Source organism: Oryza glaberrima, chromosome 3 (genome assembly GCF_000147395.1).
Source record: "Oryza glaberrima chromosome 3, OglaRS2, whole genome shotgun sequence".
Taxonomy (NCBI): domain Eukaryota; kingdom Viridiplantae; phylum Streptophyta; class Magnoliopsida; order Poales; family Poaceae; genus Oryza; species Oryza glaberrima.
In genome coordinates, this window is record NC_068328.1 from 22957455 (window position 1) to 22978782 (window position 21328).

At 44.3% G+C, this 21328-nt stretch overlaps 1 protein-coding gene and 1 pseudogene across 1 annotated transcript; one reads left to right on the forward strand and one right to left on the reverse strand.

Moving 5' to 3' along the window:
- Positions 1–9947: 9947 nt before the first annotated feature.
- Positions 9948–10540, reverse strand: LOC127766337 (uncharacterized; annotated as a pseudogene).
- A 1692-nt stretch (positions 10541–12232) lies between these two features.
- LOC127765775 (LOB domain-containing protein 36-like) lies at positions 12233–16865 on the forward strand. Its single transcript, XM_052290730.1, has 4 exons — positions 12233–12394; positions 12753–13010; positions 13313–14590; positions 16266–16865. Exon 3 carries the CDS (start codon positions 13422–13424, stop codon positions 14343–14345), a length of 924 nt encoding a protein of 307 aa, XP_052146690.1. The 5' UTR covers positions 12233–12394; positions 12753–13010; positions 13313–13421; the 3' UTR covers positions 14346–14590; positions 16266–16865.
- Positions 16866–21328: the final 4463 nt, after the last annotated feature.

Here is a 21328-nt window from a genome sequence, read left to right on the forward strand (position 1 = left end):
CCCTCCCCTCCTTCCCCTTGCAGATCCGGGGGAGGGGGCGGCGGATCTGGCAGCGTGCGGCAGGTGGAGAGCAGGCGGCGGCGGCGGGCGACAGCGGTGGCGGCGCGCGCCCCCTCCCCTCTCTCCCCATGCAGATCCGGTGGAGGGAAGGCTTGGGGGCGGTGGATCCAGCGGCGCCCGCCCCCTCCCCTCCTTCCCCTTGCAGATCCGGGGGAGGGGGCGGTGGATCCGGCCGGCGGCGCGCGACTCTCCTCCCCTCCCTTCCAGATCCGGCGGAGGGGAGGGGGACCGGCGAAGCGGCGGCATGCGTCGGTGACCGGCGACCGGATCTATCTCTCCCCCTTCTCTCTTTGTTATTTGCAATTCTTTGTGTGATTTGTTCATTTGAGATGTGTTCTTGTTGATGTGAGATGTTATTGTGATGTGTGTTCTTGTGATGTGTTCGGTGGCGGCGGGCGACGGCGACGGCGGCGGCAGATTAGGGTTAGGGTTAGGGATTTCTTTTTTTTTTTCCTTTTTCTGTATCTCCATTCGGGCGGCTTAAGCGCCCGGCTTAAGCGCCCGCACGAGAAAATCGGTTTTCGCGTGCGGGCGCGCCACCCGCACGCGAAAATCGCGGTTTTCCCAAACGACTGGGTGCGTGCGGGCCGCCTACCCGCACGCGAAAATTGGCTAGCCCGTCCGGGAAAATCGGTGATGTAGTAGTGAACTCTCATGCACACGTGGGTAAGCTTTGTTGGATACTAATTTACATTAAGGATCTGTTTGTAGAGTTCTAACTCCCAAATTTAGCTTTAGAAGTTGAGTCTGGAGTGGAGTTGTGGAGCTGCCTAAACCCAACTCTACCTCTCTAGTTCATTTTGTGAGAGCGATTCACCCAGCTCTACTCCCATTTTCGGTGGAGCTAAAACCACCGCTGCCGCCTTCCTCTCCCCCTCTACCCTATCTCGCAGCCGCCGAAGCTCGCCGCCAGCAAAGCCGGCTGGCGAGCTAGGATGGCAGCGGCGGGGCCTTCTCGCAGCGGCGCCTCTTCTCTACGCGGGGGACGCAGCGTTTCGCCAGCGCGGCGGGGTCTTTTAGGCTGGGCGGCGGTAGCTCCGGACCCGCCACTGCCGGATCTATGACAGCGGCGTCGGGAAGCGCGACGCGAGGCGGCGGGTCGGCGTCCGGGGCGGCGCATCGGCCTGCCCGGGGTGCGGCGCTACGCCAGCCGGCTCCGTCAGTTGGCGGGCATCGGGGGTCCTGTCGGGGGGTCGCGTCGGTGACTCCGGCCGCTCCAGTCACCGACAGCCACCCTTTTCTCTCCTTCCTTCCCTCTTCTTTCTTTCTCTCTATGCCGTCTCTCGGCACAAGCAGAAGGGGAAGGCCGGCGCCTCCCCCCTTTCTTCCTTCCTTTCAATTGCTCTGCTGCTCGCCCTAGCGCTCCTCTCTCTGCGCTGGTGGTGAAGTTGGAGGTGGTTGCTGCAGTTGTAAGGATTGTACCGCGGAGCCCGGAGATCCTCGTCGGAAACATGGATGACACCGATGTCTTTGATGCCCCTGCCGTCAGTTCTCAGTTCCCCTTCAGGCCGGCCAGGCCTCCTCCCCTCCTTGATGCTCCTCCCTTCTCTTGGCTATCTACTTCCAGACCCGGCCGTGGAGTCTTTTCGTGGTTGAGGAGTTTTGTTTGTCCGTGTTGGTGGTCTAGTATGTCTGTAGTCAGGGCTCTTGGGCCTCGCCGGTGCTTCACGTGCCATGTGGCTGTGTAAACCTGTAGTTGTGCCGAGTGTGGAGCGGTGTGCTTACTCCCTACGGTGTTAGAGTTTTTGTGTTAAATTGGAGTCGGAGCTGCTGCATCGGATTCAGCCAATGAGATAGGCAACGATAACACTCAACTCTCTTACTCTAGCTTCTTGGAGGTCCTGCACTTCTTGAGGGAGTATCGGGCGAAACCCCTGCCTAGTCTTCTAGGATCGGTGACATCAACGCCTGTGGGTGCCGTTTCCTCCTAGGAGGTGTTGCCTTGTGGATTCTCTCCCCTACGGGTGAAAATCCAGTCTAGATTTGGGCGGGCGTCGTGTGATATCTCGGCTCAGGGCTTAATAGGATTAATAGAATACTCATATAAACAAGTTGCAACTTCTTTTCCGGAAGCCGATCTCGAAAGAACTCTAAGGTTAAGCGTGCTTAGCCTGGAGCAATTTTGGGATAGGTGACCGACCGGGAAAATTCTTCCCGGGTGCGCACGAGTGAGGACAAAGTATGCAAAAAAGACTTGTGTTGGTCTGGAGCAATTTCGGGATAGGTGACCGACCGGGAAAATTCTTCCCGGTGCGCACGAGTGAGGACAAAGTATGCAAAAAAAGACTTGTGTTGGTCTGTGAGGGTAGTCTATGTCCTAGGAAAGCTGCCATATGTAGAGAGGGCCCGGCCTGGAGAGTGTGGGGCGTCACAGATGGTATCAGAGCGGGAAAATTCTTCCCGGGTGCGCACGAGTGAGGACAAAGTATGCAAAAAAGACTTGTGTTGGTCTGTGAAGGTAGTCTATGTCCTAGGAAAGCTGCCATATGTAGAGAGGGCCCGGCCTGGAGAGTGTGGGGCGTCAGGTGCGCACGAGTGAGGACAAAGTATGCAAAAAAGACTTGTGTTGGTCTGTGAGGGTAGTCTATGTCCTAGGAAAGCTGCCATATGTAGAGAGGGCCTGGCCTGGAGAGTGTGGGGCGTCACAGATGGTATCAGAGCCGACCCTTGCAGCTATACGTATATATGAATAGCGGGCATACGGTGCATACGGGATGATCCACAAAGTGGTCGTATAGCATGACGTATGTGCGTCGAAAATTGTCTGTATATACGTGGTGCTAATAGGGGATGTTCCTGACCTGGGTTGACCGACGAGGATGTCGATATCTTAAGGGGGTGAGAATGTGATATCCCGGCTCAGGGCTTAATAGGATTAATAGAATACTTATATAAACAAGTTGCAACTTCTTTTCCAGAAGCCGATCTCGAAAGAACTCACCCATCCGGGAAAATTCTTCCTGGGTGCACACGAGTGAGGACAAAGTGTGCAGAAAAGACTTGTGTTGGTATGTAGCCTACTTCTGTCATTGTTCACCTCCTTGAAGGCCTTACTCTTCTCTCGATCACTTCTGTGGGTCTAGTCATTTTGTCAAAGGCTTTTTGTGTCTTCCGTATAAGGTTTTGCCGGTTTTTCTCCTTGGAGGCTACGCCTTGAAGGCCTTACTCTTCTCTCGATCACTTCTGTGGGTCTAGTCGTTTTGTCACAGGCTTTTTGTGTCTTCCGTATAAGGTTTTGCCGGTTTTTCTTTAACAAATTGTACAGTTGTATGGTTTTCAGGCCTGGTTTCCCTTATAAACAGAGCCAACTCTCTTCTTATAATACATTCGGTAGAAATCCTACCGTCTACTGTTTAAAAAAAAACTGTTTGGCTGGGCTACAGCTCCAAGAGAGGTGGAGTTAGAGCTAGAGCTGTGACAAACATGCCCTAACTAGTGAGCTCCGAGATTTGTCGATGGCATCTAATTTGTCTCATAGTTTGAGCATATTTACTAGGGGTGTCCTTGTGATTCTTGGGTGTGTGTGGATTACATATACATATATATATATATATATATATATATATATATATATATATATATATATATATATATATATATATATATATATATGTGCGTGTCTATCTATTTTTATTGGTAAAAACAATAATAATTTGATATCGGTGTGTATATGTTTAATTGAGCCCAATGGTTGTATATACAACGTACAAAGTACTTTTGAGTTCAAACCAATTAATTAAATACCAAATTATATAATATCACAACATATCCCTAGTCCCTAGGGATAATAGTTCATACTATACTATAATATTATTTCATAATCAACATTGGGACATCAAATTATAGCAGGAGATAGGCAATTATAGTTGCTGTCATATTGTTGCATGGAATCCATTGGGAGACTCTCCTCCCCTTTGGTAGTCTTGGGGGCAGTGCACTACTGTAGAAACCATCTTTGCTGTGTTGACCAAAAATCACATTAGTCTCGGTTTGAATAGGAATCCGAACTAAACATCATTTTTCGTCCTGGTTTAAAACTCCAATGGGACTAGATGATCTTTAGTCCCGGTTCATTCATTATCAAGCCGTGGCAGACACCCTATTATCTTTAGTCTCAATTGGTGTCAACAACCGGGACTAAAGATCAATACTTTAGTCTCAGTTGTTTATATCAACTGGGACTAAACATTAAAAAGCGCGCGCAGGAGGGCAAGAGGAAAAATCGCATATGGGAGGGAGAGATACAATTGCGCACGGGTCGAGAGCAAAAAAAAAATCTCTCTCATTCTCTCCCTCAACCTTATCTTCTTGCTCATCCTTATCTTCTTCTTCTCCTCCTCCCTCTCCTACGCATCCTCCCCCTCCTCTTCCAGGCCCTCCACTCTCCTCTCTCCTCTCTCCCCTCCCCTCCCCCCTCTCCGACGGCTGCGGCCGGTGGGTGGCGGGCTGCGACAGGCGGCAGTGGGCGGCGGGTCGTGGGCTGCGACGCCCTCCCCTCCGTGGGATGCGGCGACCGGCGGCAGCACCCAGCGCGGCTGTCGCGGAGGGCGGCGGTGGGGCCATTGCAGAGGGCGGCGGCCGAGGCTGCGAAGGGCGACAGGGCACGACCGTCGCGGAGGATTTTGTGTTGTAAATATCTGTGTTGATTTTGTGATGATTTTGTATTGTAAATTTGGAGATGAATTTTAGATGTTTTTGTGAATGATTTTATGATATAAATTTGTGGATGATTTTGTGATGTGAATGTGGATGATTTTGTTGTTGAATTTGTGGATGATTTTGTGAATGAGGCTGATTTTATTATTGTTGAGTTCGGTTTGAAATCAATATTCAAGCAGAAAAAAACAATGAAAAAGAAAAAGAAAAAATATCTTTAGTCCCTAATGATGGTGCAGCCGGGCACGTGGCTTAGCTATCTTTAGTCCCAATTGGTAACCAACCGGGACTAAAGATCAATTTTAGTCCCGGATTCATAGCCCCGGTTTGCTACCCGGGACTAAGGGGGTTGCAAACCGGGGCTAGAAAGGGTTTGTGCAGCAGTGGTGGTAAGTCTCGAGTGGGATGGATGACATATCTATGTAAACAAATTGAATCATGGTGGCCAGAATCTAGCAGACATGATTTGCATGTCAACTCTCCCTCAACCTCCTTCGTCGATTCAGCAAGACAACGGTTCTTTCGCCATCATCCAAACTCTCTCTTGTGTCTAAGGTTGGCTAGATTTCGGAATAGTCTTCCCTTTTTTTCCCTAGTAGCAGTAACCATGCAAGGTTTGTCATTCGAGTTGATCTCTAACCACCTATGCAATATTGGTTGACAGGATTCAAGCCAAGTCTCATTAGATTCAATGGTGAACTCCGTGGAAATCCTTTGCTTAGTCCGGCGAAGCACACACCGAAATCTATGGCTCAGAAACAAACCTTCGCTAATTTGTGTCATTTCTGTGGAGGCGGACGAAGAGGATTACCGGTCTGTCAAGCGGAGTGTATGTCAAAGGAAGCCCAAGGATGCAGTCGTCACGACAATGCTGTGATACCTTGACATTTTGCCCCTTTACGTTGTTTGGTTTCATTAGGAAGGATTCTTCTTTAGTTCAATTAACCCTCGTTTCGATAAGGATGGTTCTTTGCTCTCAGTTCTTATCTTTCAGTGATGCATTGGGGTTTAATCAGATAAACTCTATAACTTGATTAGTAAAAATGTTTATGTGTTTTCAAATAGAAATTATAGTTGTTGGCAATGACAAGGTAGGTAGTAATGTCTGTAGTCTCACAGCTAGTCGATGGTCACCATAGTCGAGGTAGTGGGAGGAAGACGATGCTAATATTGGTAGTGTGCAACACAAAACGTAGCACATCAAGCTATTATAAATGTTACATTTATATTACAATATGTATTTTTTTTTTGTCGCCCCCATGTTGTCCAAGCCAACAGGCTCCGAAAACCCAAGCACCGCCTTCCTCCCACCCCTAGGGCTCCTTCCCTGCCTCCATCCCGCTAGACCAGCCACTGCCTTGCAAGTAGTAGGGACAATGGTGGTGGGGCAATCTAGCGAGCAACTAGGAGCGGGTATGTAGTGAGGATGGTGACGACGGTTTGTCCACAACAGTGGTTGGCTCTTGACGGTGGTCGAAGGGAGGCACAACCACAGCAAGATACACAAGAACAAATATAGAATCGTGGGCACGATGGTAGTTGCAAGTTTATGGCTGCGGCCGACATCAACGGGGATGGCTGAGTCCAGCCCTCCAAGACCAGATCCGATAGTGGCTCGCTGTGGTACTGATAGCGGGCGGGCGGGTGTTGGCGCAACGTTTTTCCCGGAGGATTAGGGGTGGTAAACGATTGCAATGACTTGCGGTAGAGTCCCATGATGATGATGGCATAGTCATGCAACACTTGCAAGCGATGGAAGATTGAGGCTAACCGGTGGAGGGCGTCAGTGTAACCATGTCTACATGTTGATGATGGTTGGATGTGGTGTGGTGATGGGGAGGCAGGCATGCAGATTGTAGGTGAAAGTCTAGCTTAGGGTTTATCAGACCGATAATGACAACAATTTTAGACATAGTGTTCCCTTTAGTGGCTTTGTTGAGGCGACTCTCTCCACTCTGGTGGGACTCTCCATACGACAACATTTTCTAGGATTCCTTGGATGGACCTATGTGGAGCTTCCTTGCATGGCATCCCACCGAAGGTGTATCCTAGGAAGTCATGTGTCTTTGTCTCACTACTTTCTAGTTTCTACCATATTCATTTTTGCATGTCTGAATGCTTATGGAAGATTGGGGCTAACCTGCGGAGGGCTTCCTATTTGGGTGTTTTTTTCTTCTTGTGGGATTCATTTTATGGTGATAGCTCATCTTAGAAGGCATAAAAATGGAGTACAAATATTAACTTACCGTTTAAGGTTATTCTTACATGTACATTGGAGATGTCCACCTTAAGAGTGGCTTGTTTCTATCTATGAAGCAACTATGTGTGTTGGACCCACCTTAAGGTATGACCTTTGCACATTGAGGATGCCTATGATTATTGTGGCCACATTGTGGTTGCCCTTATACATTAAAAAAATTGTACTACTTAATGCGAATACCGTACTCCCTCCGTACTCGTAAAGAAAATCATTTAGGACAATGTTTAAGTCAAACCTTGGAAATATAAATCATGAATAACTCTCAAGTTGTTGAGTTTGAAAATGTAAAAATTATATGAATATATTTTTCTTGAAAAATACTTTCATAAAAGTATACATATATCATTTTTCTATAAAAATAAAATACTTTCGTAAAAGTATACATATATCACTTTTCAATAAATATTTTTATAGAAATAAGAAGTCAAAGTTATGTTTTTGAGACCATGTCGCTGCCCAAAACGACTTGCTTTACGAGTACAAAGGGAGTACTAATTATTCGAATTAATTGAGGGTATAAACAACGATGATGTGACGTCAATTTCTAAAAGAAGATGCCACGTAAGATTTTTATGTGGTGGAAGAAAAGGAGAAAAAAAAGATGATTTAATTAATAATGGTCTAATAAGAAATTGCTAATGTGCGATTGTTCGCTGTGATCTAGCTTGGCAGAGCAATTGGTTTTCTTTCTCTTTCTAGCCTAGGCTCGTGCACCCGCGATCATTTTCTCTTTCTTTTTTTTAACCGCTTTTATGTTTAGAAATCGCTTCGAATTTTGTTGTTTCCTCTTTTTCCTTTTTTACTGTTACCGGTTTTGATGGAGGCAAGTTAGTCCATCTCTTTTTTTTTCCTTTTCTTTTGTTGCCGACGAAGACGTGCATGTGTGCAAAATTGTAGAATAAACTTTTCTGTCCGGTTACTTGCATGGCCTTTTTTGGCCCATTTTTTTATTTTTTTAAATTCGTTTGAAATTCATCTATAGAAACTTTTTATACGCATAAAGTTTCTAGGTCAAAAGTTCATGTGTATAAAATTTATATGTATAAAGCTCTGACTTACACTAGGATTTTAAGTCACCCAAAACCACTTAAAAAATATTTGACAAGCAACTACTACTGACATGTTGGGTAACGACTGTCATCAGCCAATACAAACAAACTATATAAAAAAATAAAAAGAAAACCAAGCACGTGGATATTCACTTGAAAATGCGTCAATGCAAAACAGAAATATATTTCTGGTTCATTAGTATTTTTTTTTATTTTAGAATAATTTTCTTTTCCTTTTTTTTATATTTTTACTTCGCATGGACCCACATGCTACAGCCTATAGGCGAACGAGGGCCGGGGGCGAGCCGATTGCGTGCAGCGATCGACTGTGGCCCCGTTTAGTTCCGAGAAGTTTTTTCTAAAAACATCACATCGAATCTTTTAACACATATAATCTTTCGACACATATAGATTAAAAAAAACTAATTGCACAGTTAGGAGAGAAATCGTGAGACGAATCAGATTCGTCTTGCGGTTTCCAGGCAAGCTATGAAATTAGTTTTTTCATTCACATTCGAAAACTCCTTCCGACATCCGGTCAAACATCCGATGTGACACCTAAAATTTTTCATTTTGTGAATTAAACAGGCCCCGTGTATTAGAAGCACCCGGTGATCAATACCGTACAATTATCTAGAGTCAAATCATTAATATTCAAATCTTATTACAGTCAACTAAATAGATACTCAGTCATTCTAACATTTCCCACATTTATATTGATATTAATGAATCTAGACATATATCTGTCTAGATTCATTAATATCAATATAAATGTGGGAAATGCTAGAATGACTTAGATTGTGAAATAGAGGAAGTAATATATTGTATATGTGTTCTGTATAGATCATGTATGTATGATGTGGAAAGATTATATAGACATTAGTCATCTAAACCATTACTCCCTCCGTACTTGTAAAGGAAGTCGTTTTAGACAAACGAATAATTCTCAAGTTGTTGAGTTTGATAATGTAAAAATTATATGAATAGATTTGTCTTGAAAAATACTTTTGTAAAAGTATACCTATATCACTTTTCAATAAATATTTTTTAAAAAACAAGAAGTCAAAGTTGTATTTTGGAAACCGTGTCGCTGTCCAAAACGACTTGGACGACTTCCTTTACGAGTACGGAGGAGTACGGAGGGAGTATTCCCGAGCAGAATCATGAGCGAAAAGAAAAACAAAAGAAAGAGAGAAATGGCTTTTGTTAGCTTGGAGGCAAAATATTTCATACCAAATGGCCCCAAGTGAAATATACACCGATATACCTTCATGAAAACCAAACGTATATATATACTATCTTTGTTTTTAATATATTAACCGTTAACTTTTTACATCATGGTTGAACATTCGTCTTATTAAAAAATTAAGTAAGTGTATTTTCTTTTCTTGTGGTTTGATTTATCACTTGATAAATTTTAAGTGTTAGATTTGCATAATTTTTTTTTAATAAGACGAATGATCAAATGATATAAAAAAATCAACAACATCGTATATTAAAAGGGTTAATTTGATCCATACTAATACAAATATGGCAAATAAAAAATATACCACTACTATTCACGTGATGTGCTCGGTGCCCTGTAAATTTCAAAAAATTAAAACCATGCCACGCCGTCACTCTTTCCATCCTCCGGTCAATCTTTCCGTCTTCCCTTACTCTCCCCATCCTCCTCCGCCGCCCCGGATGACGCTGCCGACCCTGATGCTGCCGACGCCGACGCCGCTGTGCTCGCCGACCGCGACCTGCGCCTCGTCGCCGAGCTCCGCATCGAGCGCGCGGACTCACGGCCGCCGCCGCACGCCACGGTAGTGCCGCTCCGACGTCTTCTTTTTGATTTTACTCCGTAGTTTGCACGTAGCAATTCTCCATCAGGAGATCGTGGACTAATTGCAAACGAAAGCACTACACGAATTGAAGATTTAATTAGGTCCCCAGCAGACGAGGTGATACCCATTCTGCATCTTCTCCTCCGACCTCTTTGGCCTGGTGGCCCTGCCGCATGCGGCGGCGGCACCGACGGGGGAGGACGGACGGCACGCCGTTGCCAGCGGTCTGCGACGACAGCGACACCGGGACGGCATGCCGGTGACCTGCTGCTTGGCGGAGTCCCACCTGCGCAGCCCCGCGCCTGGTCCTTGAGCGCCTCCACCGCGCTCATGCTCGCCGTCACCACGAACGACGACGCCTTCTTGCTAGCGACGAGCTCATCTTCACCTAACTTGGTCTTGGATGGATGATTCCTCGCACGCCGATGCTGTGTTTCTTGGAGCTTTTGGATGCCTCAATATATGACTTCCTCGTCTCCCGGCGCCGTGCCCCATCCGCTGCAGCATGGCCCAACGTCGGCCTCCTCCATGGCGGCGCCGTTCCCCGACCTGATGCGGTACGCGCGCAGTTGCAGCCAGCGTGGCGCTGGTGCAGATCCTGGACTTTGCGGCGGGCGGCTTGTCGGGGTCTCGCCGGCAATGCTGTGCCCGCTGTCGACGACGACCACGACGTCGTCACCGAGCATGTGGCCTCACGTCCTCACGGAGGGAGGATGGGGAGAACGGAAAAAATGACAGAGTGGCATGGTTTTAATTTTAGAAATTTACAGTGACACCTAGTAGATAACATGAATAATAATAGTATTTTTTATTTGCCATATTTACAGTAACATGGATCAAATTAACCCTATTAAAAAACGAAGGAGTATATCAAATGGTTAATGTAAATATAATCACTTATGCATGTATATGGTTCTTCTTATATATGTGAGAAAAACCAGTATGGACATAATCTACCATAGAACATCGCGGATGCCTTTCCAGTTGGGCTCCAGCTGGCCAATGGGTTTGTTGACATACATAGGCTTGCAGTTACTGCTGTATTGTGCAAACAAACAGAACACTTTAACTGAATCCCCAAGCTTTGTATTGTACCCTGCCAAGTTGGCATAACGCCTATCAGGCTATCATCACTCTATTCACCTCTAATTAATTAGCCCGTATCAAAAAAAATGTTTTTCTTTGCGAAGAATCAAAAATATTTTTTTAACACAAGAATAGTAAGGTAGTCCGGATCAAAAATTCAAAGGTATATATCTTCACGCTACTCCTGAGGCTCTTATAAAACTTGCTATTAGTAATCAAATCTGACATAATCATATTACTATGTTCCCCCTCCTTTTAGTTCAAATTTTATTATTATTATTATTATTATTATTATTATTATTATTATTATTATTATTATTATTATTTGACAAGCGTCCATTGTATCTTCGATGAAGTCATTATAAACTCCTCAATGTCGATCACCTGTTACACACCATTAAAAAAATAATTAGCTTCATAATTCAATTATGAGTACAAGTTTCAATTCTAAAACTTAGGCGTTCTCAAATTTTTCCCCCAAAAACGTCACATCAAATATCTAGACGTATGCATTGAGTATTAAATATAGATAAAAATAAAAACTAATTGTATAGTTTGCATATAAATCGCAAGACGAATCTTTTGAGCCTAATTAGTATATGATTAGCCATAAGTGCTGCAGCAACCCATATATACTAATGACGGCTTAATTAGGCTCAAAAGATTCGTCTCACGGTTTTTAGGCGAGTTATGAAATTCGGTTTTTCATTCATGTTCGAAAACCTCTTCCGACATCCGGTTAAACATCCGATGTGACACCCAAAAATTTTATTTTCGCCAACTAAACACACCCTTAAAATCCGAGCAAAAATATTCTTACTACAAACAAAACTAGCTATACACCCGTAACACCACCGCAAAACTAACAATTAATGATTTTCTAGGTATACACACATACGCGTGCGTGCCTTATAGTGGGCCGGGTACCTATGTATATATGTTACTGCGCTTCCATGGTTGTCGGAACGCAACCGTGTGACGTTATACGGTCGTGAAACTCCTCCCCCATACTCCCTACGTCCTATAGAAAACCAATATCGAATTGGATATATTCGTGTAATACTATGAAGATGTCTATATCATATCTTAGATTTGTTTTTATGAGACGGAGGGGAGTTCGTGTCTAAGTGTCACAAATCTCTCTCCCACCCATGCACCGATCCTTCCAGGATTAGTAGTTTTTTTTCCTCTTTTTTTTTTTTTTTTTTTTTTTTTTTTTTTGCGGAGGCAATCCACGCGACAAGGAGGAGGAAGGGAGCCCCCCGCTACTATTTCTTCCATCCTCCCGTTGCTCCGCTCTCCTCTCTCTCTCTCTCTCTCTCTTTCTCTCTCCTGATTTCCCATTGGGATCTGAGTAGCAAGCAGCAAGGGGAGGCGAGTCTCCCTCCTCCTCCTGACCTCCTCCCCCCCAAACCGCCGCAAATCCATCGGCGAGATCCAACGCGCCGGACGAGGTGCGCCTCCTCCTCCGATCGCATCGCATCTCCCCCCATTTCTAAATTCCCTATTGCTTTCTCCTCTTCCCTATGTAGCGGCGCTGATCGCGAGCGCCATGGGATTTAAACCCATAAATTTTATTCGTCGTCGACTCGTCGTCTCTCTCTCTCCGGTTTTCTTTTTTTTGTTTTTGCAAATTGCGCTCGGGTTCCGAGGAGCGGATTGGGCTTGGGGTTTCTTTCTTCTCGTTGTTGTTGTTGGTGGTGGCTCGGGTTCTCGTGTTGTGTGTGTATCTGCTAATGATGATGACGATTGTTGCGTGGATCCTAATCGCGGGTGCTTTCTCTCCTCGTCTTCGTTGTTGTTGTGATGCAGCATTGTCGCGGCGCGCGCGCGGCGGCAGCGGCAGCGGCAGCCGGACGTCGACGACCTCGCTCGCCGCCGACAAGGGAGGGGAGTATACTGCGGCAGCCGGACGTCGACGACCTCGCTCGCCGCCGACAAGGGAGGGGAGTATACTGCGGGCGGCGGCCGGCGCCGGCCAGATCCGCGCCACGGCCAGCCGGATCTGATCCCCTCCTCATCCTCCCCGCTCGCCGCCGCCGCCGCCATCTAGTCCTCGGAACACAGCAGGTACGCGCGCGCGCGTCTCCCGACCCGTCGTCGTCGTGCGCCAGGAGTAGTTGTCTCCAGGACATGGCTGAATTAATGCGTTAATTCTCTCTCTCTCTCTCTCTCTCTCTCTCTCTCCGACGACGACGACGACATTGACGACGCTGATTAGATTTTAGATGCTGCCCTAGCGGATGATTTGGCTATGTGTACACGTCGCCATTTCTGATTTTTTTTCTGTTAGGATCATGCAGTGTTTTGAAAATTTGATCTCAAGTGGTTTCAATCGAATTTTCTCTTCTGTTTTTTGTTTTGTTTTGTAGGAGATAATAGAAGGTTGTTAGGGTTCGTTGGAGGACGTTCGATCTCTTTAAATTCGGGTGCTCTGCCTCGCCATCGATTCGGTTGGGACTTGGGAGAGATCGATCGGAGATGTCGTCGTCGAGCTCGCCGTGCGCGGCGTGCAAGCTGCTGCGGCGGAAGTGCACGCAGGGGTGCGTGTTCGCGCCCTACTTCCCGCCGGACCAGCCGGCCAAGTTCGCCAACGTGCACAAGGTGTTCGGCGCGAGCAACGTGACGAAGCTGCTCAACGACCTGCAGCCGGAGCAGCGGGAGGACGCCGTGAACTCGCTGGCGTACGAGGCCGAGGCGCGCCTCCGCGACCCCGTCTACGGCTGCGTCGCCTACATCTCCATCCTCCAGCTCAGGATCAAGCAGGTGCGCGACCAGATCGTCGACGCGCGCAAGGAGCTCGCCGCCTACATCGGCCCCACCGCCTTCGCCCCCGTCGTCGCCGCCGCCGCGCCGCACACGCACTACCTCCCCCCCGCCGACTACCACCACCAGCAGCTCCAAGCCCAAGGTGGTGGTGGTGGTGCTGGGATGGGCGCCGCCGGCTACGCGCACCAGGTGGTGCAGCACCAGATGGCCGGCCTCCAGGTGCAGCACCCGCACCCGCACCCGCACCCGCACCACCACCATCACCATCAGCAGATGGTGAACGCGCAGCACATGGCCCTCGTCGAGGTCGCGCGGGACCAGGACATGCTGCGCGCGCGCCAGGCCGGCCACGCCAACGCCGGCGCCACCGTCGCGGTCGAGGCGCCAGGGTCGTCGTCGCTCAACGCCGACACATTCGACGGCGGCCCGTTCCTCCTTCGCCAGCAGCCGCCCTCGTCGGTGCAGACCGAGCCGGCAATGGCCCTCCCGTACCACATGGAGCCGTCCCCGCCGCAGCCGTCATCCGGCCACTCGCACGACGAGGTCTCGCAGCAGCACCACCACCACCACCACCACCGGCACCACCACACGGAAGGCAGCGACGAGGGGAGCGGCGGTGCCGCCCCGCCGGGCTGACCGCCGCGCGCCCGGCCCCGTCTCCGTCGCCGTGCGTGCGTGTGGGTGTTCCATGATTCCATCCACCTTCCTCTCGATCCATCTAGTTCGTTTCGGTTTCTTTGCAGCTGTTAATTCCTTCATCGATCGGTCACAAGTCTTTTCGTCTTCCCTCATCTCATATGATATCGAGCAAACTGACACCCATGCCTCCCTGAAAGCATCCATGACTTCTCAAGGCGAGCGAGGTGGTGATCTTTCTCAAGGTATTTTTCGTTACCACCGACACTGCCACCTATCTTGATTCTTGATTCCATCTGTGTTTGGATTTGTAAATCTCATTGTTGATTGCGCAAACTGATTGCTGATTCATTGTTGATTAGTGCATAAAGAAATAGCTTAGCTAAAGAATTGTTTATGGAGTACTTCAACATAGTTGGTGATGGTTTTTTCTCTTTTTTTAGTTACTTTCAATCCTCGTTTTCTTCTCTCTGGTTGTTTTTTTAAATTTTTATAGCCTCGTTTTCTTCTCCCTTTTGAGTTATTTAAATCTTTTGAGTGAAACTAAAGTATAAAAATGGAAAATGGGATGTGCATGCCGTTCGAGTTGTTTGAGCGTGTGATGTAGGAGTATTGTTTTCTATTTATATTATATTTGATAACTCCAATAGTACTGGCACGTATATTCTTGAATTATTTTCTGATGACTTTCATGGGTGACCAGTTAAAATACACAACATTACAGAAATTTTGGGATGGAAATATATGTAACAGTGTAGGTAGAAAATTCTCCTTATGTGGTGCACGATTAGACCCCATTCTACAAGCCAATATTTCTGGAATTTACAGAATCATCATTCTCGTTTACCAAATCATTGTTGTTCAGTGAAAATATCCAGAATTCCAGATATCTAAAACATGTTTTTGGAGTTCGATATGAACCATATATAGCACTGTGTAATTAGAATGTTAGTATGTTAAGAGCTAGATTATAGTTCCTGCTAATGCCATATACTCCATATATTCAGAAATCTGAGTGAAGCAGCTATACAAGTATAGCTAATAAGTTTTTGTTTCTTGCACTGATTGCATGAAGATTTTCTTTTGGAATTTTTTTAGCACCACATTATTTCCAATGGGGCGATTCTTCTATCTATAAGACTATAAATTTATGCCATTGTGCTTTTTTAATGAAAAAATAGCAATTTCTATAACATTTTAAGAGTCAGTTCCTCAGTGCATGCTGGTTTGTTTCAAAAGTTAAAAACAGTACATATATATAGTAGCAATTTTCGTCTTTCACTGTAATATCTGACTCTAGAATAGTGTGTATAGAAAACTTAAAAACAGTATATAGATAGCTAGCGATATGTATAGGTCAGTATTTGACAGGCACTAGACAGCATGCTCTCATGTTCAAAACGTGTAAAACTGATCTGAAATTGCATTTCTGGTACTTACATATTTTTGTCTGCCGATCAATTCATGTGGCCTGCTTCTATATTTTACAGTCTGTCATAGACTAATGGGTTTCTGTCAGCAAGAAAATAAATTAACAGTGGCATTTCTTTAAATAAAAACGCTGGTCATCTCTCTTATTCATTGACTGAATTACTGTCCAAAAACCAGAGTACAGACTAAATTTTTTCAGAACTGTAACCTAACACAATGGTCATTTGATATGGACTTCTATGTTCATAATTGCATATGCATCTCTCTCTCTCTCTCTCTCTCTTCTGTGTTTGTGTGTGTGTTTGTGTAGGGGCCGGTTTGAAGCTGCAGCAATGCGCATCTGACTCACTGCTGCATATATCAGAGATTTTGACATAGGCATATGCATAGTCTTGGCATCACGCATATGATATTACTATGCAACTCTTTTGAACCCCCAATCAATTTGATTCACTGACTTATCATCCTCCTGGAACTATGCTTTGTCAGGCTCCTTCATGAGTTGCTTTTCCCTCCAGAGTGAGAGCCGAATAAATGCAGCCAGAAACAAAGACAGACCCTCATCATGGAGCTTTGTAGCCACAAGTAAGTAGTGATAGGAAAAAAAAAACCCACAACATTGTATAGAGAGTCTGGCAGCAGACAGACAGAGGAGTGAGAATGTGAGACAGTGGAGGTCTCTGTTCATCAGAATGGGGGGCAAATGGTAGTAGAGTGATATAACCCGGCAGTCACCAGCTGGGACACAGGGAGCAGCAAGCGTTAAAACAAAAAAAAAAAACAAAGAAAAATACTTCGATTCTTCTGCAGTATCGATCCTTTTTAACTACTGTACTAGCTAGTCTTTTGGTCACTTCTGCATTGATTCCTGAACATATATATAGTCTCATTCGATCTGATTCTTTTCCTTTTATTTTCCTGCTGTTGCATTTGTTCCTTTGCTATATTTGCTCTAGTATATTTTTGTGTACAAAGAAATAAAAGCCAGTAGTTCATTTTGTCTGAAATATACTAATAATGAGTGGATTCTAGTCGTTTTTATTTGTGCAAAGAGACAAAAATCCGAGTCCCGTGGTGGTTCATCATTAATACTTTACTGCCCTTTTGAGATCATGCATAAGCACAGTTGTTATGCATGCCAATGATCCTTAAGACGTGTCCTTTCTTCAGAAAGATACAAAAGAAGCAGGCGATGAAGTTATTACCATGCTTTGCCTGGGAGCCTGACAGCTCTCTTAATTCATCTATAGGTACGCTGTTGAAAAATCATCACAATGTCCGGATATGCATGTTTGTTTTGTTCGAAATGCAGGACAAACCAAATGCTATTCAATTGGAAGCAATGCCATGCTTCCATTTCATCTTGCTTTCTGAAATTTCAGGGTGGCCAGCATATGCTTCCACAAGCTTCACAATCTCACATGCATATGTACCATGCCTTGCATTGCCACAATCCAATCTGCTCATGGTCCTATCCCTTTCATCACACATGGAACTCAACAGTGTGATGCACTCACCGATGCTCACGACCCTACTCAACCGCCAAAAACGTAATGATTTTCATTTAGGTTCGAACCCACTCAACATCAATGATCCAATTTATGGAGGGTTTTTCATAAGATTTGAATCCTATGGAAAGATTTTGTATTTGACCCTTTGGAACAAATTGAGGCTTTTAGAATGGTGTGAAATCTCTTTCGAATGGCTCCCCAAAACTAGGGATTTTGGAGAACCCCAACCTGATGGGGTTTTTTTTTTCTGAGTTTAATATCTCCTCATTTTTCTTGTGTTTTTTTCTATGGTTTGTCTATACGTGGCTATCCCTGTATTCTTGTGTTTCGTAGTCCTCCATTTTACACATTATTTCCTATCAAAGCGCAGTAATTTCCCTGCATATAATTTACCATTGATGTGTTTAAAAGGAGTTCCTGTATATCTTGTACTAGCTTTAAATTTATTAGCTGCGCAAGATAGGGTTAACTTATTGAAAAGTGTTACTCCAACTATTAAATCCAGAAAATTAGAGTTTAGTTGTTATTGCAATATCTGTAATGTTAGGAAACAGCTTGAGAAATTGTATATAAGGTTTAGGTTCTATATAGTTCATCACCACGCAGGTTTTTATGGCATCTAACCGCCAGGAAGATTAAATTTCCACATCCACATATTATCACTATGATTCCTTGTTTTTTCGCACTTCCCTATATGATTTTGACCCATCATGAAGTGTTAAAGCACACCAACGTGACAAGCCACGTGTTTATCTGTATGTAATAAGTGTGAGAGCATTTGACGAAAGTTATATCATGACACGTGCTACAGAGCTAATTAATCAAGAAACTACAATAAAGTTTACGAGTGTAGCAAAATACCAAACGCACGAAAGCTTTACCGTAGTTTCTTGATTAGCTCTGTAGCTCGTGTCATACTGTCATGACACGATTTTTTGTCAAACGTCTTCACACTTATCACATACAGAGACCGACGCATGGCTTGCCACGCTGGTACATAAATTATGTTGCAATTAATAAGTGGCTCTTATTAAACGGTTATAAAAACATGTTCTTTTGGACATGTCTTTCAAGTTGAATTTTCAATACTATGTATTTCTACTAAAATATTTAGATTGGATGTATAAATATCAAACAAGTTGATCATGTGTTACAGCAAGTACTTTCATAACATAGTATTATTAGTTTTTTTTAAGTAATACAAATCAATATGTATTTGGTGGGACTGCCAATGTCCAAATGTGAACGAAGGAACTGTCCCTTTGATTTTAGCTCTGGTACCACAATTGGTGGAATAACCCACCCTAGAATGGGTGCAGTTAACCAAACGAAAAGAAAAGCAACTAGCTAGTATATTATATATATATATATATATATATATATATATATATATATATATATATATATATGTGGTAGCGTATCCTATGTACACAGGCCCTCGCATGTACACACCATGTACACCAACTAAAAATTATCACAAAAAATTCTAGGAAAATTCATACATGTACTTTCAATAGTATTACATCTACGTGCAAAGTCGCATCTTCAAATTCATTCTACATAGAGAATAACAAAAAAGATAAAATTCTGACAAAATTGCAACCTTAAAACTGTCAGATTTTTTGTTTTTTTTTGTTACGGCTAAAATATAATGAATTTGACGTTAAGATTTTAACCCTAGGTGTAATACAATTGAAAGTATGTGTATGATTTTTTCTAGATTTTTTGGTGACATTTTTTAGTTGGTGTGCACGTGTGTACACGTGAGGGCATGTGTGCATAGGATATGTTGCCTATATATATATATATATATATATATATATATATATATATATATATATATATATATATATATATATATATATATATCTCAGAATCTAGGTACTACATGGTATATATATTTCATCAGGACTTCCATAAATATAATTAAAACCGATGCCTGATGATCCTTTGACCATCAATGTTATTGTACTAGATCTGTAGTGAAATCAATACATTTTTGCTAACAACTAGGGCTGACTTCCCTTCTTCCCAACCTGGCCACCCTCTTAATATTTCTTGTCTTGTTCCATTGTTTATATAATCCCCACACACAACCATTCACTAGTCAGCTAGGTCTCTGCTCATGTATGCACAGAGTTTTTTTTAATTAATTAAACTCCCCTAGCATGTGTATGTACGTGCAAGCTGTGATTAATCTAGGATTAATGCATGCAAACCAAGGTCTTTTGGTGTACTTGCAATCAAGAGGAGGGCTAAATTAATCAAAAGCAATTGTCCCCATCCTAAGCCATGAGAGCCCCTTTACTAGATGTATGTGCCTGTTTTTTTTTTCCTTTTTTGATGCTAGATGTACGGTGTAGGTGCCTGTTTTCTTTTTCATTTTTGATGCAAAATGTAGGTGCCTCGTTTGACCAGACATTATAGTGGTATTGTCCATATGCATGCTAAGCTCTATCAGATTTTCAGAGCTCAGGTCAGAAAGAAGTAGAAGGCCAGTGTAACAGTGTTATAGCAGCTAGCAGCACTGCGGCAGTATCACCCAATCAATTTTCTGTGGCCAATTTGGCCATTGCTGCCATTATGAATTGCCAATCTGTATTGTATAGCATTGCATGGGAGAGGGAACAAATTGCTACACCGAATTGCTTGCTGCCCAGCCCGGACATGTAACGAGGCAGTAATAACTTGTGCACCAGCCCTGAATTTATACACCTGTTTGTCTGTCTGTACATAGTAGTACATACCACTAGTACAAAATACAACGAATAATGCTACACGCACCATGGCACCGCTAAAATTACAATTACCCCCGGTAAACGGTGGCCGACATATGAGCCCCTGGTCCCATGTGTCGGCCGCCGAATGTTGGGGGAGGCGTAGCGATTTGTGAATTTGGAGGGATGACTGTTTGGTAAGTACATGGTGCAAAATTGAATGCAGAGGCAGATGGGATGGGATGGAGGTGGCGCAGCTGTATAGAGGTAGAGAGGAGTATCTAACAATTGCCAATGGTAGGGGACCGGAGACCTCTGAACAATTTAGTCTCTTGTTGTTGTTGTTGTTCCTAGGATCGGTTTGGAGTTATTGCCACGGCCATCCAGTTCACCAAAGGCACTGGGAATTGTCTTGCTTTCCTCCTCCATTGTCTCCTTGCAATTTCAGGCCTCTCTGCAAATTGCAAGAGATACACCTACATTTAACCACAATAATACACGCTGTTGGTGAGCAAAGAACATTTAAGTGCTTTTCATTTCATCATGTGTTGTTGGAGTAATCTAAAAGGACAAGCGAAGATTTTTTTTTTTTTGGTTCATCCTGGATTGATCTCCAATTCTCCATTTTCTCCTTGCAATTTGAGGCCTCTCTGCAAAACTGCGAAAGATACACCTACATTTAACCACAACACATGCTGTTGGTGAGCAAAGAACATTTAAGTGCTTTTCATTTCAATCATGTGTTGTTGGACTAATCCAAAAGGACAAGTGAAGATGACTTTTTGGTTCATCCTGGATTGGTCTCTCTTTTTTTTCCCTGTTAGGTATTGCATTGTGGTCTTAGACCAGGCCGGCCAATGATAGGAGAAGAAACGGAGCAGAATGAGTTCAAGAGCGATCCTGATAGATAGCTTGTGTTGTGTGCACTGCTGCAATTCAAAGCAGTGTTTTGTCATCTTGGACGCATATTGCCTCAAAAGACTAGAAAAAACGTCAGTAGCAAAGATTTGCAGATGCTACCATATCGAGAGGACGGCAGATGATCTCATCTTGATCATATCATGCAATGGTCCAAAATTCCAGGCCAGAAAAGGAGTTCAGATGGTCGGTCACTGTGGCACTGCCTGGCCATGAAACTGGAGCAAACAGCTCGAGAACGCAGCCCATTAAATTCCAAGAAAGGGTTAAATATGAAAAGTTTTGTCCGTACAGGACAAAAAATACATGCACACATGATTCAGTGACACCATGCATGAAATTGCTGGTCTTATGATCTTTCCACTCCAGTTCATGCATTCAGTATTCAGTACATGGGACACGCTGG